We start from the raw sequence: 21859 nt of genomic DNA on the forward strand, positions 1-21859 counted from the left end.
TCAGAATTCAGATCAGTTCCCTACATTACTTGGTCAATTAAATCTTTTTTTGTTTAAAATAGTATATGCAAAGGTGCCTAAATAATAATTTACAAAAAGTGTTAGTAAATATTTTGTATAATTTTCATTGTAACTTTTTTTACTATTTAATTTAATTTTTGAATAAATTAAAATAATGAAACATATTTTGTAATAATAGTTTTATTTTTAAAATTTATATTTAAATTATTATAATCATTTTATTATTAAAAAAAAAAAATACTACAATTTACTCGGGTGGGTAGATAATAAATAATTACTAATATTTAATAAGTTATCGATACAAAATAAAAATACATTTTTCATAGTTTATAAATTTATAATTGATATGTACCTATAATAAATTAATAATGCTTTCACTACTAACCTAAAATAATATAGTAGAGAATTGTTGTTTTTCGATTAAATTATCATCTTTAATGACTGTTAAAATATCTTTTATATTTTTAATGGTGTTTTGCAATAAATGAATAAGATCAGATTTAGATGTTGTATACATATTACTTTGTTTTATATAATATTCTTCAGAATACTTTACTGTTGACATACTAATTATTTTGAGTTGTTGAAGTATTTTATCTTTGCATACTTGCATAATTGGTGTATTTTGGTTTCTTAATGCTATTAAATATTGATATAAAGAACTTTGTATATATGAACTTATAGACTCTGGAAACGGGAGATTTTTAAATACGCTTACTTCATTTTCAATAATTGTCAAACAATAATCATTATCATAATTTATTGTTTCACCATTATTTTTTTTTAAAATAATAAAAAATAATTGCTCAAAAATTCTTGAAATTACCCATTTAATTTCAAACATTTGAAATCTAACTAATTGTTGATAATCTACTATTGTATTAGATGATGTATAAATACTGTTACATACTTCATGAATAGACTTTTTGGATCCATTCCATAAGAAATTTATAATTCTACTTCCATCAATGATACTACAAATATGAATTGAATTTTGAATAAATTTGTCAACACTTGTTGAATAAACTGCTTTTTGGTTCTCATAAAGCTGATATATTTTTATTTTTTCACTTATAGCATTTACTGGTGTGTCTCTATAATTGAATAATAATGCAGCAAATGGTAAGTCGTAAAGTTGTTCACCCTTAACTTCACGTAATATTTCCCGATTAAATTTTAACAATTTACAGTTTTTTAATTCATAATATTCAAGTAAGTTTAAAGCTAATATCATATTTTGTCTTAAAATAAAAAAATTAACAGTATTTGTATTATTTTTTAATTTGGAAAAATTGATTATTAATGGTAATAAAATTTTATTGAGTTGATCATTATATAAAAACGTTTTATAAAACCACAATATATTAATGTGAACATTCTCAATTATTGATGTATCAGTTAATTGTATTACATTTATAAAGGTTTTATTAACAGTTACTTGTACATTAATATTCAGCCAAACCTGAAATGTGATAAAATTATAACGAAGTTGTTCAATGCTCTGATTACATACTATTCCATTATTGCTATATTCAATTTTTTCATCGGAATTCTCTCGATGAAAATAATAATCTCCCAAAGTATTTGATTCGTATGAGATCAATTCAAAAATCTGAATGAAATGGTTAAAAAATTCAAGTTTTAAAATATCCTCTAAAAACTGGGACATCACTAATTTATTTATTGTTTTACTTATTTCGATTGATTCGTTCCAAGTTTGTATAACCGGGGTTTTGATTAATAGTATTAAAGTATTATCTGAAAGAACTTTGCCATTAGTAGGCTTAGCCAAGTGAACATCATGATAAAGTGAATTTCTTAATGTTATGATCGGACTATATAAATTTGTTGGATAATTATTCGGTATTATTTTATCCACGAATTTATTAAATTCATCAAGTAATTCAACTATTTTAGTATTATTATTATTATCTTGACAATTTTCTATATGTAAATTGATAAATTTTATATAAAAAATCTCTTTAATTACCTCAATTAATAATATTTGATAATTGAATATTATTTTTATATCACCAGTATTTTTAACTTTATTGTAAATATTTTGTAGTTCATCCCATTCATTACTATCTTCCCATTTTACTTTAAGGGAAGGAAAAAATGTATATTCATTTTTAATGCTGAATATATCTTGGAACATTAAGTAATAAGGATCATAAATCTTAAATATTATATTTTTCGAAATATTCATTTCATCTTCATAATTTATGGATACACTCCTCAAATATGGATCAAATTGTTGTTCTGTGAATTTTTTCAATAATTCATAGTTCATTTTATATACATCGTCATTTTCTGAAGCTAAACGTTTAATGTTCTGATCTAAATCTTTATTAAATTTATATGCATCCTCAATATAACAGTGTTTGCAGTTATAACGTTCAATTAAATTTATCATTTGAGAAAGTACTATTTTTAAATTAATTTCATTGCTTTTTGTTTTAAAGAACTCATATAACTCATATTCTGTTGCATAAGTTTTCTCATGGTATAAAAATAAATTTATGGAGATTAAAGATTTTAATAAAACTTGATCGGTAGATCCCAGATTTGGATGTATTTTCTTAAATTGCATTAAATCATTTATCATTTTTGCAATATACTTTTTTAATGTATAGATAATTTTAATAACACTTGCTACACATTGTTCTTTTTTATTAATTTCTCCATCTTCAATTAAGTTATAACATGAAGTTGTGCAGTCAAAAAAATAAGTATATGTACTAATAATTAAATCAGAATACTTACACTTTAAAGCCGTATACATATACATGGAAATAGGTAACATTGATTCGTTAAATTTATCGACTGTCTCGAAGTTATCATCATCAGTAGAAAATGTGGATACGTTGTTACATAGTTCGCTGTAATCCACAGTTTTTAATTCATTGTCTATAATAATTTTTTTTGATAAAATATTTAGCTTCCAGAAAGAATTGTTACAAAAATATTCCATTGCTTTTTTTCTTTTTGCATTAGTTAAAATTGATTTAAATTCTGCAATTTCACTGTATATTCCCCAAAAAATTAAAAAAATTAAAAACTTCATCTTGTACGTTAAATAGCTTTTTATAACTAATTTAATTATATTATATTGGCAATTTTAATCAAAATAACGTTTCATAACGATAAATCCTTGAAGCTAATTTGGTTATTAAATTTATTATATATTAACAGAAAAAATATATAAAATATGGTTAACTCATTTTTTTTTCACTAACTGTATATCTTTCTTTATCTCTTTATTATTATTTAAAATAAGTTTTTGGTTTATATTCATTATATAATACTTCACATAAACCCGTCGTACGATATTTTAAATATGTATTTTAACAGTTGTTTATGGTTAAATATTTGGTGAATACCATCTGCTTTAATTTTTACTTTTTAGTTAACTTTATCATATGCGTTTGAAAATATGTTCAAAAACTTTTTAAATCTAAAATAAACGATTTTAAATTAATAACATAAAAGCGGAACTCAATTAAGTCGAATAAAACAATTTTTCTTTAAAAATTTAAAAAAATATCTTATTTGACGACTTTGACTTAGAACTTCAAACCAAGAAAAAAATGTACATTCACGATTTGCAAAATATTTCTCAAATTCTAAGACTAAAATAAATACGGAGAAATCTCATTACTATGAATGTATGAAATATAGTATAGCCAGTTTAGGACACTCTTATATATTAATATACAGCAGAATTACTTACTTGTCCACCTTGTCCTTTAATTATTTTTTATATTCTGATTTTTGAAAGTATACTTAAAGATATTTCCAAATATTTAGATTTTGCATGTAATTTAATTGTCCTGCATTGATTCCAACTTACTTTTTTTTAACTAGTTACTCGGTAAATGAGGTTTTTTTTAATTGTTGATGTAAATAGATCAATAGGTAGCACTGGTAGTAGGTACACGAACCACTCGTTTCTGAATAATGAAATTTAATACTTTAATAGTAAGTACTAGACTAAATATTATATCTATTTTAAATGAAACAATTTTTAAGGACTAATAATTAGACACTAATAATTAAAATTAAAAAAAAAAAATGATATGCTTTACATTTTACATTACCTACTTACTAAAAGCACTTTTCGTTCAATATAATTATATATTTGCAGTAGAAAACTCTTTAAATGGAATAAACAAGTATTTGATTTTGGAATATACTTCAAAATTCTAAGTATCCGAATTTCAATAAATCCATTATTAAAGAATAAAAGGGAATGATTGGTGATCATTGTCCCGGTGGGCCGATAGTCGTATTATAACTCTGGGTCGAAGTACTTGGTAATTGGTGAGCCAATCATAGTAATTTCCCGGGCTGGATATTTTAGTCAATCCACGGCTGAGCATGCTATTGATATATTACGTCCTAAAAATGTCTTGACAAAAGTATGGCGAGTAAGAAAATATCCTTTCCACAATGCAATTTATAAAAATATGATATATGGTACAATAAATACATAATTTTAATATTGAAAAAATGAAAATGAAAAGTATTAAAATGTATTACCATTTGTTATTACTATTTATACCATATTATTAAAATATGATACTAGAAAAATAGAATCATGAAAATGAAATATTTTTATGACGTGTATAATTAAATAATATGACAACTAAGAATTTTGGACATACGTCAACACTCAACGTAGCTTCACTTATTTGGATTTGTTGATAATTTTCTTTACCAATATTTAATACACATATTATAATTTGTATGGATTTTTGCAAAAATTTTCAAAATATATATAATTATCTTTGTTTTTTCGTTATAGAAGAAAAATAGTGAATTGCAGGATTGAGATCTGATTACAACCACAAATATGATTAAAAATTAAATATTCGTATGCTTAATTACACCATATAATATTTAATACGTAATTTGTATTTTATGAGTACTTTTAAAATGTTTACAATACCGTTCAGTGGCAATTGCGTTTATTTGAAAAAACAAAACTACTCCACCTTAGCAAACAACAACATTTCATTTTATTTTTGTATCTTATAATGGGCGGTAGTCGTTTGGGTGAAGGCAATAATTTTGACCAAAAAAAAATAATAGTCCGTTTAGGCGACTATCATTTGTACCGTTTGGGTGAGTGAAATTGTTTTTACCTATGCGAGTAAAATCCTGGTGACAGATACGGATTATATCGCTGAATATTATAAGCATTTTCATATAAAGCCAATAGATTACTTTAAAATGTACTAATTATATAATATGTAATTATGCAGCCTTGACCCTAGGCACAGAGCCTTTAATTCCTATGCGCTTTATGGCCCTGTGATATCCAGTATTTAAATGGCTTTATATGTGTAAAACCATCTGTTTAGGGGAGGAAGGATTGAATTTCGGTGTTAGTCCTTTAAAAATAAAAAATAAAATAAAATCTAAACTTTGATATGGTAATAATTTTAACAAATCTTAAAAACAATTCATTTTACTCCAAGTCTCCGATTATATAGAAAATTAAATAGTTAAAAACCATATAAAACAACTTATTTTACACCAATTTGAATATTTCTTTATCCCTCGTATTTAAATTTAAAACAAGATAATTGTAACAAATAAAAATCGTAGCCATACATTTTATTTTTGTTTGGCTCTAAGCACAGTGCCTATAGTGCCTATGTGCTAAATACAGCCCTGCCTACAATCTACAGTTCTACACCAACAATTTTATAACTCTTATCAGGGGATCAAACGATGCTGATATTATAAATATTTAAATATTTAATCAATCGATGGTATGCTCTATACCACGATTAAAGATATATCATGTTACTATTTTATGAACCACTGCGTACCATCAATACCGGTGGTTTTGAGGTTATGACTGATGTGATAATGAAAAATTTTCGTTTTCTTCAGACTACTAGATGATATTTAGCTACATTTTTTCGTTTTCTGAATTTTTTTTATTACATTTTACTAGTTAGGCAATAAATTATAAAAAATCTAAGTATGGACAACAAAATGAACGACTTTGTTAACAAAATGGGAGCTGCTAAAGGCTTGAGTTTGGGCATGAAACTTGTCGCTGGTGTTGGACTCGTTGGCTATGGTTTGGCGAATTCCATGTTCACAGGTAACATTATATTGACAGATTTTAGTTTATTCAAATATTAACATTTATGAATGTATTTTATGAACTACCCCATTTTGATTATTTATGTAATATACTTTTTATTAATGTGATGTCAGTTTTAATCGTTCAGCAATTATGACTATATTTCTTGATTTCTGGCTATTAGAAGTTCATACTTTATTATATATTTCAGATGTACATAATATATATAATCATATATTCGTTAATCTTATAATTATGATATTCTTAATAAATATATATTATTTATAAACATGTTACATACATTCATTTTTATTTATTTAAAGCTATTTTTTGTATGTATTTACAAAAATACCATTTTTAAATTTTTTGCTAAAATATTTCCTTTTTAAGCACTGAAATTGTTAAAAAAATTAAATACGTCAGTCATTCCTATTTCTATGTGGCATAAAAAAAATGACATTTATTTATTTTGTTATTGATCTTTATTACAACTCGGCAACAAGGGCCATTAGTTACAGTTTCATACAACTTAATTATATTTATTAAATTTTAAAAGTTAAGGATTTGCTTGTTTGGTAAAGAGTTGTGTCCAAAAGGGGCGTTTACAGTTTTGGACATGTTGAGATTTAAATTTATTTTATTTTAAATAGTTGGTTGTTAGTAGGTATATAATGTATTATTATTGCACAATAGTGTGGCATCGTCATAGCCAGATCTACTAAGGGGAAGTAAACCGGAGCACTTGCCCCGTAAGTTTTAGTCTAGGACGAAATTGCCAAATAATAAGTGGATTGATTAACAGTTAAATTTTATAACTATGCTAATTTTATACTTTTTCTTAATATGCTAGATCTGGTTCTGAATATCATAATGTTTTAATACATTAATTTTTGGTAATTACACATATTATAATATATATGTACCAAGATTTTTTGTAAATCACTAAACTATTAATAAATAATACTAAAATCAATATGTTTTAAAAATTATTGAATATTATAAATTGCATAATAATTAGCATAAATGATCGTTTTTTTTTTGTAAATTATCAAAAACTATAAACATTTTTTAAAAAAAGTCAAAAACATAATGTCAGGTTTTCAATGTCTTGTATAGGTGAAATATACTTAGGATGCTTCTATATTATATCATTATATTATGTAAAAACATCTTTGATATGAAATTAATTATTATATAATACAACCCCTTTACTATAAAATTAACAATATAATTAATGTTTTTAGACTAAGTTGGTTTTGTTTCCCAAGTTTTGTTTTATTTCTAGAATTTTCACATGTATACCTATTTGTTTAAGATAAAAAAATTAATTTTTACCTATATTATTTTTATAGTTGAAGGTGGTCATCGTGCTATTATGTTCAATCGTATTGGGGGCATACAAAGAGAAGTCTACCCTGAAGGATTGCATTTTCGTCTTCCATGGTTCCAATACCCAGTCATCTTTGATATTAGGTCAAGACCAAGAAAAATCTCTTCACCTACAGGTTCCAAAGATTTACAAATGGTAAAATTGTAATCATAATATACTGGTTATATTGTTTTTATACATGGGTTTTTTATCAGGTCAACATTTCACTTCGTGTATTATCCCGACCAGATGCCATTAAATTACCAGATATGTACCAACATTTAGGTATTGATTATGATGAAAAAGTTCTGCCTTCGATTTGCAATGAAGTTTTAAAATCAGTGGTTGCCAAATACAATGCGTCACAACTAATTACACAAAGACAGCAGGTATTAAATATATTACAAATTATTTTTATTATATTTTAATTAATAATTATACTCTAAGAAATACTTTGTTTAGCAAGGGAACTAATCTGCATAACACCCTGCTAAATGCCCTTAACCAGACTGGTTGTAATCAGTGACACTAGTAGCGCTGCCAATCAGTGCTGTGTCTAGCATAATCATCAGGGCTAGGATTTGTATGCAATAAAAAATTGTAAAATATGCATTTAAATTTTTATAAGATAAAAACAAAAATTTAGTTACAAAAAAACTATTTATTTATTGTAATACTTCAGTGATTGGCTGTTTGTCTTAATATAGTATAATCGAGAAATAAAATAAAATTTATAATTCACATTCAATAGTGGAAATAAATACGTGTGTTACATGCTAGGACCATATATTTTTTTAAATTTTCGAATATAAATGATCGGTGATTGGATCGTAGTATTGATTTATATTGACTAAAGATTTAATCGTATACCTATTGTACCATAAAATTGTATTTATAAAAATAAAATTTATGTTTGATAAAAAAACAAAGTTTTATACTTTAATCAGCGCAAGGCTATAATTAAATATGAAATGTACTATAAAATATGCATATTTTGCATTATTATAATCGAAATATGCAATAATATGCATTTTATTCAAAATATGCAAAAACATGCTGCTGCATATAAATCCTAGCCTTGGTAGAGAGCAGATGTTAATGTTCTAAAAAATTTAATAATATGCATGCAATTATGCACTATAAAGTAAAAAAATATGCTTAGAATTTATTAAAAATATGCATCAATAACATATTTTTTGTTTATGAAAAATTTAAAATAATACATTATTAATAATTTAAAAAATAAAATGAAATTTATTATTATTAAAATTAAAAATTAAAAAAGATATTTGCAAACTGCTGTTGAATTTTTTTGTTAATCTGTAAATAATATATATGGGTATATAATATATATTAGAAACCAAGTACCGATATGAGCGAAAATCAGCTATTCCCGGTTGGCACGAATATTACATATAGGCCAATTAGGCCTACAGCGGCGAAACAGTTTTATCTATTAATATTAGTTGTGCCGAGTCCGTTAATATAATACGAAAAACTTCAAATATGTATTAAAAGCATGATGAATATAGAAATATGATCAAACAAGTAAAAATCGAACAAATATGCAAAAATATGCAAAATTAAATTGATAAATTTTGAGTGATGAAACAAATTTCTATCTTACTCCGCATTAATCTAGATGTTATTAAAAAATATAATAAATGCATAAACATCCACTCCTTATTTATAAGTATTAAAGTATAAACATGCTATTTAAATACATGATATTGTGAGAAATTAGGAAAGAAATAATCAATATAATTGAAGATACTTCTCATTAAACCGATATTATTTATTTAAAAATCAAATTTGTTTTACATAAAAATTAATTACCTTTAAATAATTGTTAATGAAAAATAATTAGGTATCCATGTAACTTCTGCATTAATGCAATATAACGTGAACACTTATAGCTTCTTGAGACAGTGCATAATCACCTATTATCATGCTGTAGAGACTGTAAATGTTGAACGTGAAAATAATACAAATTAATATTGTTAACTTTCAGTAATATTAGGATAAAAAAAAGCTTTTGGTGCCCAGTGCACGCTCACCTAGGCACGACACTGCTGCCTATGGTTAAAAATAATGGGCAGCTAAGTATGCTAAAAACAGAAACACGAGATCTTAACGAGCCATCATTCCACATATTTTAACTCTTAGTAGTGTTCTCTTGTTGGATAATGTATAGCAATATTTAATATATTTTAATTTAATTTTTTTTTAAATCTATTTTAATTTTTGTAGTTACTATTTTCAAATTTTTTTAGTTTGATAATTAAAAATTTAAACTTACAATGTATATAGTGACTTTATTCTATACATTTGTAATATTATGATCACTTTAAAAGTACTTGTTTAATATTGCCCCGCCAGTACGCCTCATAAAATGTATCGCTCCGCCACTTTTGTTTGTTATCACGCCGCCATACAGTATGCTGTTATTGTTCCTACAATTATCGTATTTAGCTCGTGATGGATGGACCTACAATCAAAAATATATAAGATCAGGCTCAATAATATTTTCAAATTGTTGGAAAGCTTACAATAATTTAAAGCAAGCGGGATTCCATTACAATACTGTTAACCATAGTTACAATTTTGTTGATCCGGACATAGGGGGTACACACCCAAGACATCGAGATGTTGTGGGGTTCTGCTAAATGGCAATATGAAAAGCGTCGTGGAACAAAAAAAATTTTCCGGAATCGTACTTGACAGAATTTATGTGGAAAACAAGATACATTTGAAACTATTTTAAAAAATATATCTGAGTTTGGCCTCAATTCTAATTATGATAAAATAAATACTATACCTTTACTTATACATTTATATATATATTTTTTTTAATTTACAAGTATAATAGGTACATTTATTTTTTAACCTTTTATTATTAACAATAAATATAATTTATTTTATTTATGGCGGGATGATAAATTTTATGAGGTGTACTGGCAGGGCGAAGCACTACAACAAGAATACCATATATTATTTTATACCTATATTTATTAATTTAAAAATCGTAATATTTTCTTGTCTGAAGTTATAAAATAATAATCTACCTATCTTATGAAATTATATATTACTTGTATAAATATTTAAATTAAAATCATTTTTGAATAAAATTAAGTAAATATTATTGTTAATTTATTTATTAATTTCAAATTATTGTAATTTAAACAATTTTTTGTGTTACATTTTGTATTTTTTTTGGCTCATAATATATGAGCATTAAAAATGAACTAATATTTTTATTTTTACATATAGGTTTCTCTGCTAATTAGGAAACAACTTGTTGATCGGGCTCGTGATTTCAATATCATTTTGGATGATGTTTCTATTACTGAACTGAGTTTTGGTAAAGAGTATACTGCAGCTGTAGAGGCAAAACAAGTAGCACATCAAGAAGCGCAGCGTGCTGTGTTCTTTGTTGAAAGAGCTAAACAAGAACGTCAACAAAAAATTTTACAAGCTGAGGGAGAAGCTGAAGCAGCAAAAATGATATCCTTTTATTATTATATATTTATAGTACCATAATATTACGTATGATGTGACTTTGCCTTAACTGAAATATCTACTTAGGAGAAGCTGTTGGTAGAAATCCTGGTTATTTAAAACTTCGTAAGATCAGGGCAGCACAAAATATTTCTAGAACGGTATAATAAGACCAATAATTTTAAGAATATATTTAATTAATAATCTACTTGTTGTTTAGATTGCCACTTCACAAAACAAAGTATTCCTCAGTGGAAACGGACTCATGTTGAACATAAGTGATCCCTCATTTGATGAACAAAGTGACAAATTGAAAAGTAAGAAGTAAACTGGGTGCATTTATATCTCCTGTAGTACGAAATTATTATGTGAACTGCTTTAATATATTCCATACACAACTTTGTATAGTATCATCTTAAATTCAGTATAATGTGGTTCTGTTAAATTAATTTTTTTTTATGTGTAATATATACTTTGCTAGAAGTGTATAAATTTAAAACTAATAAAAAATAGTATATTGAAAACATTTCTTGGGTGACGTTTTTTGTGATTATTTTAGGCGGATCATATAGCATAGTATCGAATTATGAGACCAAAATTAAAGTTCAATCCAATGAAACTGTTGGTAGTATTGCGAACAAAACTGTAACCAACTTAATTAAACCAAATAAATTATAATAAAGATGAATTTTATTTTCGCTCTCTATTCTATTTGGTATTTTAAAATTTTAATGTATTTCTGTATAAAGACAAATGAGTAATTCATTATATTTTTATTTTAAGATATATTAAATAAATGGACTTAGTGTTCTAGATCCTTGATGTATTATTTAAAATTTGTCCATATCACTTAAAATATCATACTAAAATGAACAGAAAATTACCATACATTTTATTTAATGTTAAATATTTGTATAGTAATACATTTTATTATTTTAATTTAACTCATAGAAGTATTCATTATTTGATAGTGAAGCTTAACAGTTTAAATTCCATAAGTGTTATTGCTTAGGTTTCATCCAAATTCCACATACTTGACTTGACATCTGCTATGTTTATATTACAACTGAAAATTTCAAACAGGACAAACAAGTATTTGACACAAAATGAAATCAACCAAAATAAAACTTTTTAAAAGACTATTATCACAAGGTTTATTCTATTATAAAAAAAAATATGTATATATAGCTCAAATCTGAAGTGATAATAGTACAGGTGAGAAATATACAAATTTATAATTATTATCCATCACAGTAAAAAGTTTAATAATTGGTACAAACGTATATAACAAAAACGCTAAAACAAACATATAGACAAGCCAAATATTTATGTATGTATATGTAATAATAATATAAAAGGACACGCGTTAAATCTGCTGGTATATATATAATATAAAAATGTGCTTAAATAATAATAATAACAAAAAAAGGTAAATTAATTAGGAACCAATAAAAATCAACATTAAGTAGGTATTTATTATAGGTACGGCGTTAAGAAATCGTATGCGTAATTTACATTGGATGAGCATTTTGGTCCCCCAAATAAAATGGTAATTTGAATGTCCGTCCGAAATAAATTTTTTTTTAGGTATAAATAATATATATGTTATGCGTCATATTAATGAATTTATAGTATCATATTCGATAAATTTATTATTGTTCAAAAGCGAACGAGCGATAAACCGCACCATTGCTCCAGGTCCAGTCATATTATTTATAACGCCGGATGCTGCGATATACCGTACCGATAAATAGACTAATAGATTATATCAACACAATCGTAGACGATATCGACAGCAAGCAAATAGAGAGAGAAAGAGAGAATAAGTGGAACTCGGAAAATGCGAATAGATACCGACTAATTCGTCGTTCGCGAGAATATACTTAATAATTAATATCTTTGAATACACCGCGGCGATTTCCATCGTTCGGCAAATACGCAGCGTGTGCAGATGTCGTGAACGTTTTCGTTCTGCAAACAGCAGCTGCCAGACAATTGAAAAGGTTTCTGGTGTTTCGACGGGCGCGACGTAAACGTTCGCTGGTCAGTTTGGCAACGAGTGAGAACGTTCGGAATCGCTGCTGTTGTTCGACCGCCAACCGCTGGTGGTCGACCACGGCAATCATACAGACGTGGCCGTGGACTTGTACGGCGAACTGGTGACGGACGCCGTGCCGGAACCGGCGGTGGTCACCATCGCAACGCCTCCGCTGAGGATGGCGGCGCCGGCGGTGGCGGCCGTCGTCAGCTTGCCGTCCATGTTGAAGCAGTACAGGAGAGCGGCGCCCACCGAGCTCCGGCGCGTCGGCATCGGCGTCGACATGGTCCACCGGTTGATCCGCGGATCGTACCGCTCGGTCGAGTGCAGACTCGAATTGCTGTCGTTGCCGCCGAGCACCAGCAGCCCGCCGTCCAGTTCGACCATGTCGTGGGTGGCCCTGCAATACACGACAACCGTACGCATTATATCGTTGTACCTGTTGTTGTTGTGGTGGTGGTGGTGGTCGAATGGTGTTATAGGTAATAATTTAGTCGCGTATGGGCACACGTCAATAATTGACGTGATCGTAATGCAATATTAGTGGGTCGAACTTCGAATGATAGCGATTCAGCAGGTAACTATAGACGAAAAACAAGTCCGATAAAGTGTAGTATAAACAAAAAAATGCCCCTATTCAACAACTATTCGGCCGTCGAAACGTTATTAGTGTTGTTACATAGCCGGTTTTACGACCAGGCGTCCGGGCTATAAAGTGCCAAATCGTGTAACGTTCGTTCCGTACAGGACTTATGATGGCTATTAGGATAAATCCGCTTAAACCGCTTGGGAACTAAAATATGTTCAACTTAAAACGGACTGTAGCCATGTCTAGTATATATATAGATATACTATAATGTATAGTTCAGAAATCGTGGTACCTATGGAGAGGTATAGTTTGTAGTTTGAACCCTGGAAAATGACTTGGCTCCGTTTTTAAATCAACTTAAAATAAAGGAAACTAAATAACCACTCTAATGTGATCAAAAGTCAATTGCTGAACTGTAGGAGTAGACGTTTTAAATTTTTAGTTGATGATTTTATATTTTGACATCGTTTAAGAAGGGTATTTTATTTTTTAGAAATTTAACCATTACCGGTGGTAGAAGTGAGCGACAAGGTTTGTATAAGAAGTACTATTTTTATGGCGAAATGTACTTGTATACTTTGTATTAATTGTGCTCTTCGACACATGTTAGGTTACGACATTAACTGCCACCACAGTCATATTACAACGTGTAAATTTAATTGCTTACATTTTACTCCTTAATAAATAACCCAACACCTATACTCCAAACGCTATTTAATCAAGAAGTCCACGTTTTATCTTAGTACTCAACTAGATTCCTTGAATTAAGTATCGACTTTTTTAGAAGATATTAGGTATCATTTAATTTTCTATTTCGTATTTGGTTTAGTTTTTATAATACAAAAAATTAAATAATGCTTAGCTTTTTGTTGTTTGTTTTTTACTGTTACTGTATTCAAGATATGTAGTTTGGGATACCTGCATACATTTTATTAGTTCGTTATTAATTTATTAAAATTGAAGTTTTAAGATTACGTGTATAACATATTCACTCCTAGGCTCCAACATACATATGTTAAATAGTTATTTTTGAAATAACAACGTAAAAATAGCAGAAAAAGTCATTATTTGACCATGTGAGTTTAAGAATAGGTGGATTTTAAACTAAGTAGGTACGAAGTATGCATAGATATAATTAAAAAGTACATATGTCTGTTATTGTAATGCACGTTAAGGGTAGAAATAAATTATACCAACTCCCTAGACTTCATTTGAAATACATCATAGAAACTGATAAACTGAGAAAATACTTTCTTAGTTTCTCGGATGTTAAGTTACCTGCGACACTGCATGGTAGCTATGGGCTCCCAAGCATTCCGCCTGACATTCAACCGTTCGCCGCTCGACATGCACATTGTTCCGTCGTTGCCACCCACGCAATAAAGCATATCGTCCAACGTGGCTACGGCGCAGCTACTACGCCTGCTGCTCATGGCCGGCACGGTCATCCACTTGCTCATTCTGGGATCATACCTCTCCACTGTTGACTGGTAGTTGGTCGAATCAAAGCCTCCCAAAGCATACAGACAGTTGTCTAGAGAGTGACCACAAAACGAATAGGTATTGGGTATACATTGACAAATTATAGATATTTGATTGACTAAATAAAATGGAAAAGTTGACATGGGAAAATTTGAGATAGTAAAGTTATAGTTGACGAGATTAAATGTCCAATAGTGTCATATTATGTGATATATTCACTAGAGAACTATAGCAGTTATAAATTAGAAATAGCGGTATTACATTAAGTATAATATGTTTTATGCACCTATCTATCTAATTATCACTTATTAATCATGTGTATTTCATAAATATCATATTTTAGTAGTTGCAGTCGCGTATCTAACCCCTAACCCAGTGGTTGTCAAACTGGGTGCCGCGGTTTTTCCATAAATTACCGATTGCATTGAAATGTGATATAAGAAAATGCAAATATTTGTCAACTATTTATCCAAGAATTAAAAATATTTGTTAGCCCATCAATCACACATTTCTTATTAAATATATAAATAATTATAATTAATTCAAATTTTTTTTATCTAAAAAAAAGGTCAGTGTGCAGTGTATAATAAAAGTTTGAAAACCACTGCCCTAACCCTAAGGTACCTATTGAGTTTAATAATATTTCATGTTATTTTTTTCTTTGAAGACGATGATCCTTGAAAATAGTATAGATAACATGTAACTATAAATTTTTAAATATAGAATCTACACTGCAGATACCTTTTATATTTATAAATTTACATAACGTACAAGATTAATGGTCAGGTATAAAGTGAGTATATGATATAAATATCAAGTTTACCTTTTGGCTATAACCTACCTATTTACAGACTATAAAATTATATTAAAAAAAAAAAAGTTCCCTCGTTTACGTATATTATTGTTATATTAATATAATATTGTTACATAGGTAACAGAAATTAAATTAGAGGTTTTTGCACGTCATGGTCATGTCAGTGTCACATACGATGAGTGCTAATAACAGACCATATAATTTTATACTATTGGGTTAAGATTTTATGACTGACGAGTAAGCTGCGACTTCATAGGTACCGGTATCGGAACTTATTACATAAATGTATAATGTTTATTGTATATACACGTATCTTAAAATAATAAAATCTTGTAAGACCTTAACTTATTAATCTTACCAACGACGGATACGCGGCAATACCGCCGACGGGTGGTCATGCTAGGACACGATGACCAAACGCCGGTTAGTGGGTCGTATCGTTCCACACTGCTCAGGCAGGATGCGCCATCAAAACCACCGCAAACATACAGCAATCCATGGTTAGCGCTAATTCCCAAACAACTCCTCTTCGTGCCTAGTGACGTGACCGCCGACCACTTATTGCAGTTTGGGTCGTAGCACTCAGCCGAAGAAAGGTCCACTATGCCATCGTATCTAAAATATAATATATTTATATATATATACACGATGAATAATATAATATCGAAGGGTTCGAAGTTATAGTATAAAGGGTAATCATTTGATATATTATTTAATATTATGTATATTTATATATATACATGGCACATTTAATCGTTCAATATAATATGATTTTGAATTGAACTGAAGGTAACTAGGAAGACGGGAAGTACCTAATCGAAATTGGTTTCCTGCGTGAATATTAAATAACCAGGCTGCAGAAACAGCAAAGTCAAATATTGAGTTGGTGCAACAAAGAACTACTATCCAGTGCCCTTTATAATATATAGTATAGTATTATAAAGGAAAAATTTCGAAAAATGAAAAATGAAATACGTCCACTATATAATAATATTTAAATTATATAATTTTAAAAAACAATGTATTAACATAATTTTTTTTATTAAATTCTTATTTTTATCATCATTGTTATTTGCAACATATGATGCATGAATTATATATAAAATATATTATGTATATTAAATTAAACATATTATATGACGTATAATATTATAATTTAAAGTATAAACTACTATAAACCATATAAATAATGTGGGCATATTATTTAAATAATACTCGTTAGGTTGAATCAAGTGTAATTTTAATATACAGCTATATCTACGTATTTGAAATATGTAAAATTATGTAAATACTATACTAATTTTACTGTATGGTATAAATTAATTTTTTTTGAAAAAATATAAATATAACGTCATATAATATTATGTATTTATATATCCATCCTATAAGTAACTTAGACCCATTCACAAGGCTGTAACTGGGGGGAGGGTCTAGGGGTCCGTCCCTCCCTTCTCCCGAATTTTTTTTTCAGTTACGGCCTTGTCCGTTCATACATATACATCTGGGCACCTGGCTAAACATTTTTTACTAAATATATAGGTAGCTTAGTACACCAGTGCCAGTATGATTGCATACACCTATATAGGGTACAGGAATTTGGTATGGATAGATGATATAATAATAATACAACAGTATATTTACCCTCCGATAGCGTAGATCAATTTGCCCAAAGACACGATACCCGCACGACTTCGACATTTGGACATGGGCGCGATCGGCAGCCAACGGTCGTGTCTAGGGTTATAACACTCACCGGCGCTGTGTATAGTGAACAAGCTACCTCCTCCTTTTGAAATTTAACCATAAAATAAAATATTCGATTATAATTATAAAATAACGCATAAAACAATATATTATTAATTAGACTGCAGGTACGAATGTATAAATATTATGAATCATATGCTCACCAATGGCAAATATGTACGGCATAAGTCCATCCGGGCTCCTTTGTTCGGTCTGCTTACTAGCAAAATCAGACCTTTGGTCTGGCAACAAATGGTACTTCATGGCACCTAACAACAGGTCCTTGCAACTAGGTTCACTGCGCACCAATGGTTCCGTTTCGACTACGTTCAACAGGAACATCTTTGACATTTGGGCTAGTCGCACGTGTCCCAAAAGCTGCAATACGCAAGACATTCTAGGCGTTATATATACGAGTATATTTTTTATTACCTATAGAAATTCTCATAATATAGTTACATTAGAAACCTATAACTAGCAAGTTACTAGATTTTAAGGCTCAATAATCAATATTATATGTAATAATTAATTATTTGTCTCATTGCTGCAGGACACCGTAGTCATCGTAGTGCGTATTACACACGATTACTGCAGATTTATATGATTATATGATTATAATATGTTGTATCACTTATCTGCAATGACATATTAATACCAAATACCACTTGAGATATTTATAGGCTTTTCTATAGGGGAGGGGGGGTAAATTTAAACAAATTTATGTCTAATCAGAATCTCCGCCCTTAAACTATTTTTACAGATTACAATATTATGTTTATGCAACTTTTTATTGATATATTTTCAGTATTATTTAGACCAGTGAGTAAGACTTATCTGGAGATATCTTTAAGAGTTATCATCCTCACGTTCCTTTTTTAGATTACAGCATGTAAAATGTGCCTATTTACAGGAATGACAGGACCTTAACGTCCTTAACATCCATATAGATACAGCAAAATTAATTACAATACCAAATAAAAAAAAAAACTAACTGTATCCACACTGCATGTAGATACATTAGTACATGTATATGTCTTAAGGCTACTGACTAATTTATCATGACAGTAATAAGTTATTAATATAACTATAAGAAGTTATGAGTTAAAATTACAAATACCAATAATTTCCGCCTGGTTGACATCGTCGAACAACTGTCAACCAATATTGGTTTTATTTATATAATTTATCATACATTATTATTTTTTAATTTTTTTTTTATTTTTTGGGCGGAGAATATAATTGGTTTTGTCCATAATGTCATGGACCATAAAACAATTTTTGTGTCAAACAAAAATAAGATGACCTACAGGGCCCTAACTATAAGACACATACCTACATATATATAAAAAAAAACAATAAGGAAAAAATTCTAATTAAAATCCAAAAGAAAATACTAAATAGCCACTCATGGATGAAATAACGATAATACTGCACGCGCAACAAAGCAAATTTGCGTATTATTAGCACATTTATTAATATATTTATATATGTCATATTGGATAAATAATTTAAAATTTAAAACTAAGAACATATAAGTCTATGTTTTTATTATATTTTAATTTTACTGAGGCATAATGGGCATTTTTAAATTGTAATATTTTAAATATAGGTACTCATAACTTAACTTGCATAAAAATTGAAATATTGTAAAAGAAACCTAACACTATATTTACAGATAATTTCCTTATCTTTGAATTTTGGGTAAAATGTATAATAATATCTAGATCAAACAATTATTTTAATATTAAAGCTATTAATACATGATTGGTTCTGCTGAAAACATATAGTTTGTTGTACGTGGTTCGAAGAGCGAAAACAAATAGATATAGTGCGCTGACATCCTCTTATTATTTTATTAATACATCTTAAACATTTTTAAACAAAAAAAATATAAATAATAAACATTATATAATCATATTATTCAGTAACTGTAGCTTCAGTAACAGATTAGGTTTTAGAAATATTGTCAACAAAAAAAAAAAAATAATAAAAGAAAGGGATCTTAAACACATTACATTATATTTATTATAAATTATATAATACTTAAAAATGTATTATGTGATAATACAAATGATTTTATTTATTTTAATCATCTCAATGAGGTATGTATGCCAATCCTCTAGATAATAATTTTGATTTTACTTACAGAAGCAACAGCAATTATATGTGTGAAGAATTAAGGCCAAGGAGGTATAAAGCAATATCTCGTATTCTGTTTTTATCGTTTATATAATACTAGCTGAAAAGCCCGACTTTCCTCGTGTGTTAAAAAATCGATTCGTATATAAATTGAAAGCCTAGCCATCATGGACGTACGCATAAAAAAGTTTTGGGGGTGTTTTTGAAAATCAGTTATAGAAAAGTAGAAATTTTTTTTTTAATAAACATACGAATTTTTTTTATTAAAACTAGCTATACCTACTTTATTTTAAAGTATAAACATTGATATAAAGAAAAAGTTACAATACAAAATCTAATTTTCACGAAGTTTTAGCCATTATGTTAAGAATATCTTCACTAAAAATGTTAAGTCTTTTGAAGATTATAACCGTTTAAAAGTTTTATTATATATATTGAAAAAATAAATGATATACATATGATTGAAAATTATTTAGTGTAAATCGAGTGACGAGTGTTTGGTACACTCAAAAACCGTATACCGTTTTAGTACGTAAAATGTACGGCCGCCCGACGATTCGCCATTCGTCTAACGTCTTGGTATGTAATTTCCATTGCATCACACATATCTATACATTATATGAGTCAGCCTCGTGTGTTATTGGTGGCGCATCAGTTTCGTTATGAATACCTACGGCCCGTCAAATTCACTATTACCGGACGAAGCATCACATCGAAATCGCGCGTCTTCGCCGGTGATGCAAACGCCGGTCGGTCACCTTATCGTAATTGTTCCGTTGTGCTTATCATTATTGTTATCAACGACGTATTGACGTAAACATCACATACAGTTCGTGACCCGATGTCGGTGATGTCACCACAGTATTTTGATACATAATAAATATATATATTTATATCGTCACCATCACGGCTACAGTCAGGATACATTATATGGATCTCGTTCAGTATCGCCGTGTCACTGCAGTCAGACATTTTTGACCATTGGTCGTGTGTTCCCGCAATCCATGTCACTCGAGATTTGTTTATTTTTTTTACTTTTACAATATGTTGTTGAGACGTCTCCGACACCGACATCGCAATTTTGTACGATCGCTAAATAATACCATTTGCGATTTCGATCGGCTGCTTTATCGGTCACCGTATTATTTGTATGCGTCTTCGATTGCGTTCGGCCGTTCGTCAGCCTCCGCCGGCCGTGTCGCGACAGGTAAACGTCGTACACCGGGACGTTTTTATTTTGACATGCGTCCTAGTGTGCCACCGCTTCGTGGCAACTTACTCGACGTTAAACGATTTAGTACGTTTTTAATGTTTTTATCGTTGTTGTCCGGCGTCTTCGCCCGCCAACTTTCATACCGTTTGTCGTTATACCTTTGTACGCGCGATGCAGTACCGTTCTCGCTCTAACTGTATACCGTTACCCATGACGTTTCGTGTCCACCAAACAGTCGGTCGCATTGTAACGTAACGATTAATTGTCGATCTCTCGTAAATTAGTAACGATTGCTATAACTGCTATTGGTGCCGTTAAAAAGGTAGCACCGTTGTCCACTCCGATACCGCTTATAATTACAGCCACCGTGTCGCCGTCGGTCCGCGCGATTGTAAAAGGCGGGTGCCGCCATGCACAGGGGGTCGTCTAACCCGTCCATAACCGAGCATGCGACACCCGTGTGAACTCGTCACATCGTCACGGGATGCCGGAAAACGCGAGTTTGTGACTTATCGCCGGACTCCGTGCCTCATCTTTCTCGGGGGTACCTTATCTCTGTCGTCCTATCCGACGGCTTCAAATGAGAACTGCAATTTTACGTACGTCGTCGGCTCGTCAACTGCTGTATCTTCAATGCACGAAATCGTTGTATTACGATTATGATAGTATACGGTTACCGATGATTTCATTAATAACAACAGTGAGTCGGCGGCGGTGTATTCGATTTCATTGATGTTGGCCGATTCGTAGACTGCAGCCGTTTACTCTTGTGTGGTGTTTGACGTTTGAACTCTGAATTGCAATTGAACAAAAATTATGGTTTCGTCCGTGCTTTCCAGACAACGAATAC

General features: G+C 29.3%; 2 protein-coding genes across 2 annotated transcripts in view; one reads left to right on the top strand and one right to left on the bottom strand.

The window, feature by feature from the left end:
- The first annotated feature begins 5899 nt into the window (after nucleotides 1-5899).
- On the top strand, nucleotides 5900-11708 carry LOC113551789 (prohibitin-2). The gene is made up of 7 exons (XM_026954274.1): nucleotides 5900-6142; nucleotides 7477-7649; nucleotides 7709-7882; nucleotides 10764-10997; nucleotides 11075-11152; nucleotides 11212-11308; nucleotides 11551-11708. The coding sequence occupies exons 1-7, from the start codon at nucleotides 6019-6021 to the stop codon at nucleotides 11667-11669; spliced, it is 999 nt and encodes a 332-aa protein (XP_026810075.1). The 5' UTR covers nucleotides 5900-6018; the 3' UTR covers nucleotides 11670-11708.
- A 508-nt stretch (nucleotides 11709-12216) lies between these two features.
- LOC113551415 (kelch-like protein 17) overlaps nucleotides 12217-21859 on the bottom strand; it is a 48800-nt gene continuing 39157 nt past the window's right edge. Inside the window, exons 8-12 of the mRNA XM_026953651.1 lie at nucleotides 17822-18035; nucleotides 17556-17700; nucleotides 16273-16529; nucleotides 14897-15152; nucleotides 12217-13429 (exon numbers count right to left, since the gene is read on the bottom strand). Of these exons, the coding sequence (XP_026809452.1) occupies nucleotides 13114-13429; nucleotides 14897-15152; nucleotides 16273-16529; nucleotides 17556-17700; nucleotides 17822-18035 (1188 nt within the window). The 3' untranslated portion in view covers nucleotides 12217-13113. The remainder of the gene's footprint in view (nucleotides 13430-14896; nucleotides 15153-16272; nucleotides 16530-17555; nucleotides 17701-17821; nucleotides 18036-21859) is intronic.

Source organism: Rhopalosiphum maidis, chromosome 2 (genome assembly GCF_003676215.2).
Source record: "Rhopalosiphum maidis isolate BTI-1 chromosome 2, ASM367621v3, whole genome shotgun sequence".
NCBI classification, from domain to species: Eukaryota; Metazoa; Arthropoda; class Insecta; order Hemiptera; family Aphididae; genus Rhopalosiphum; species Rhopalosiphum maidis.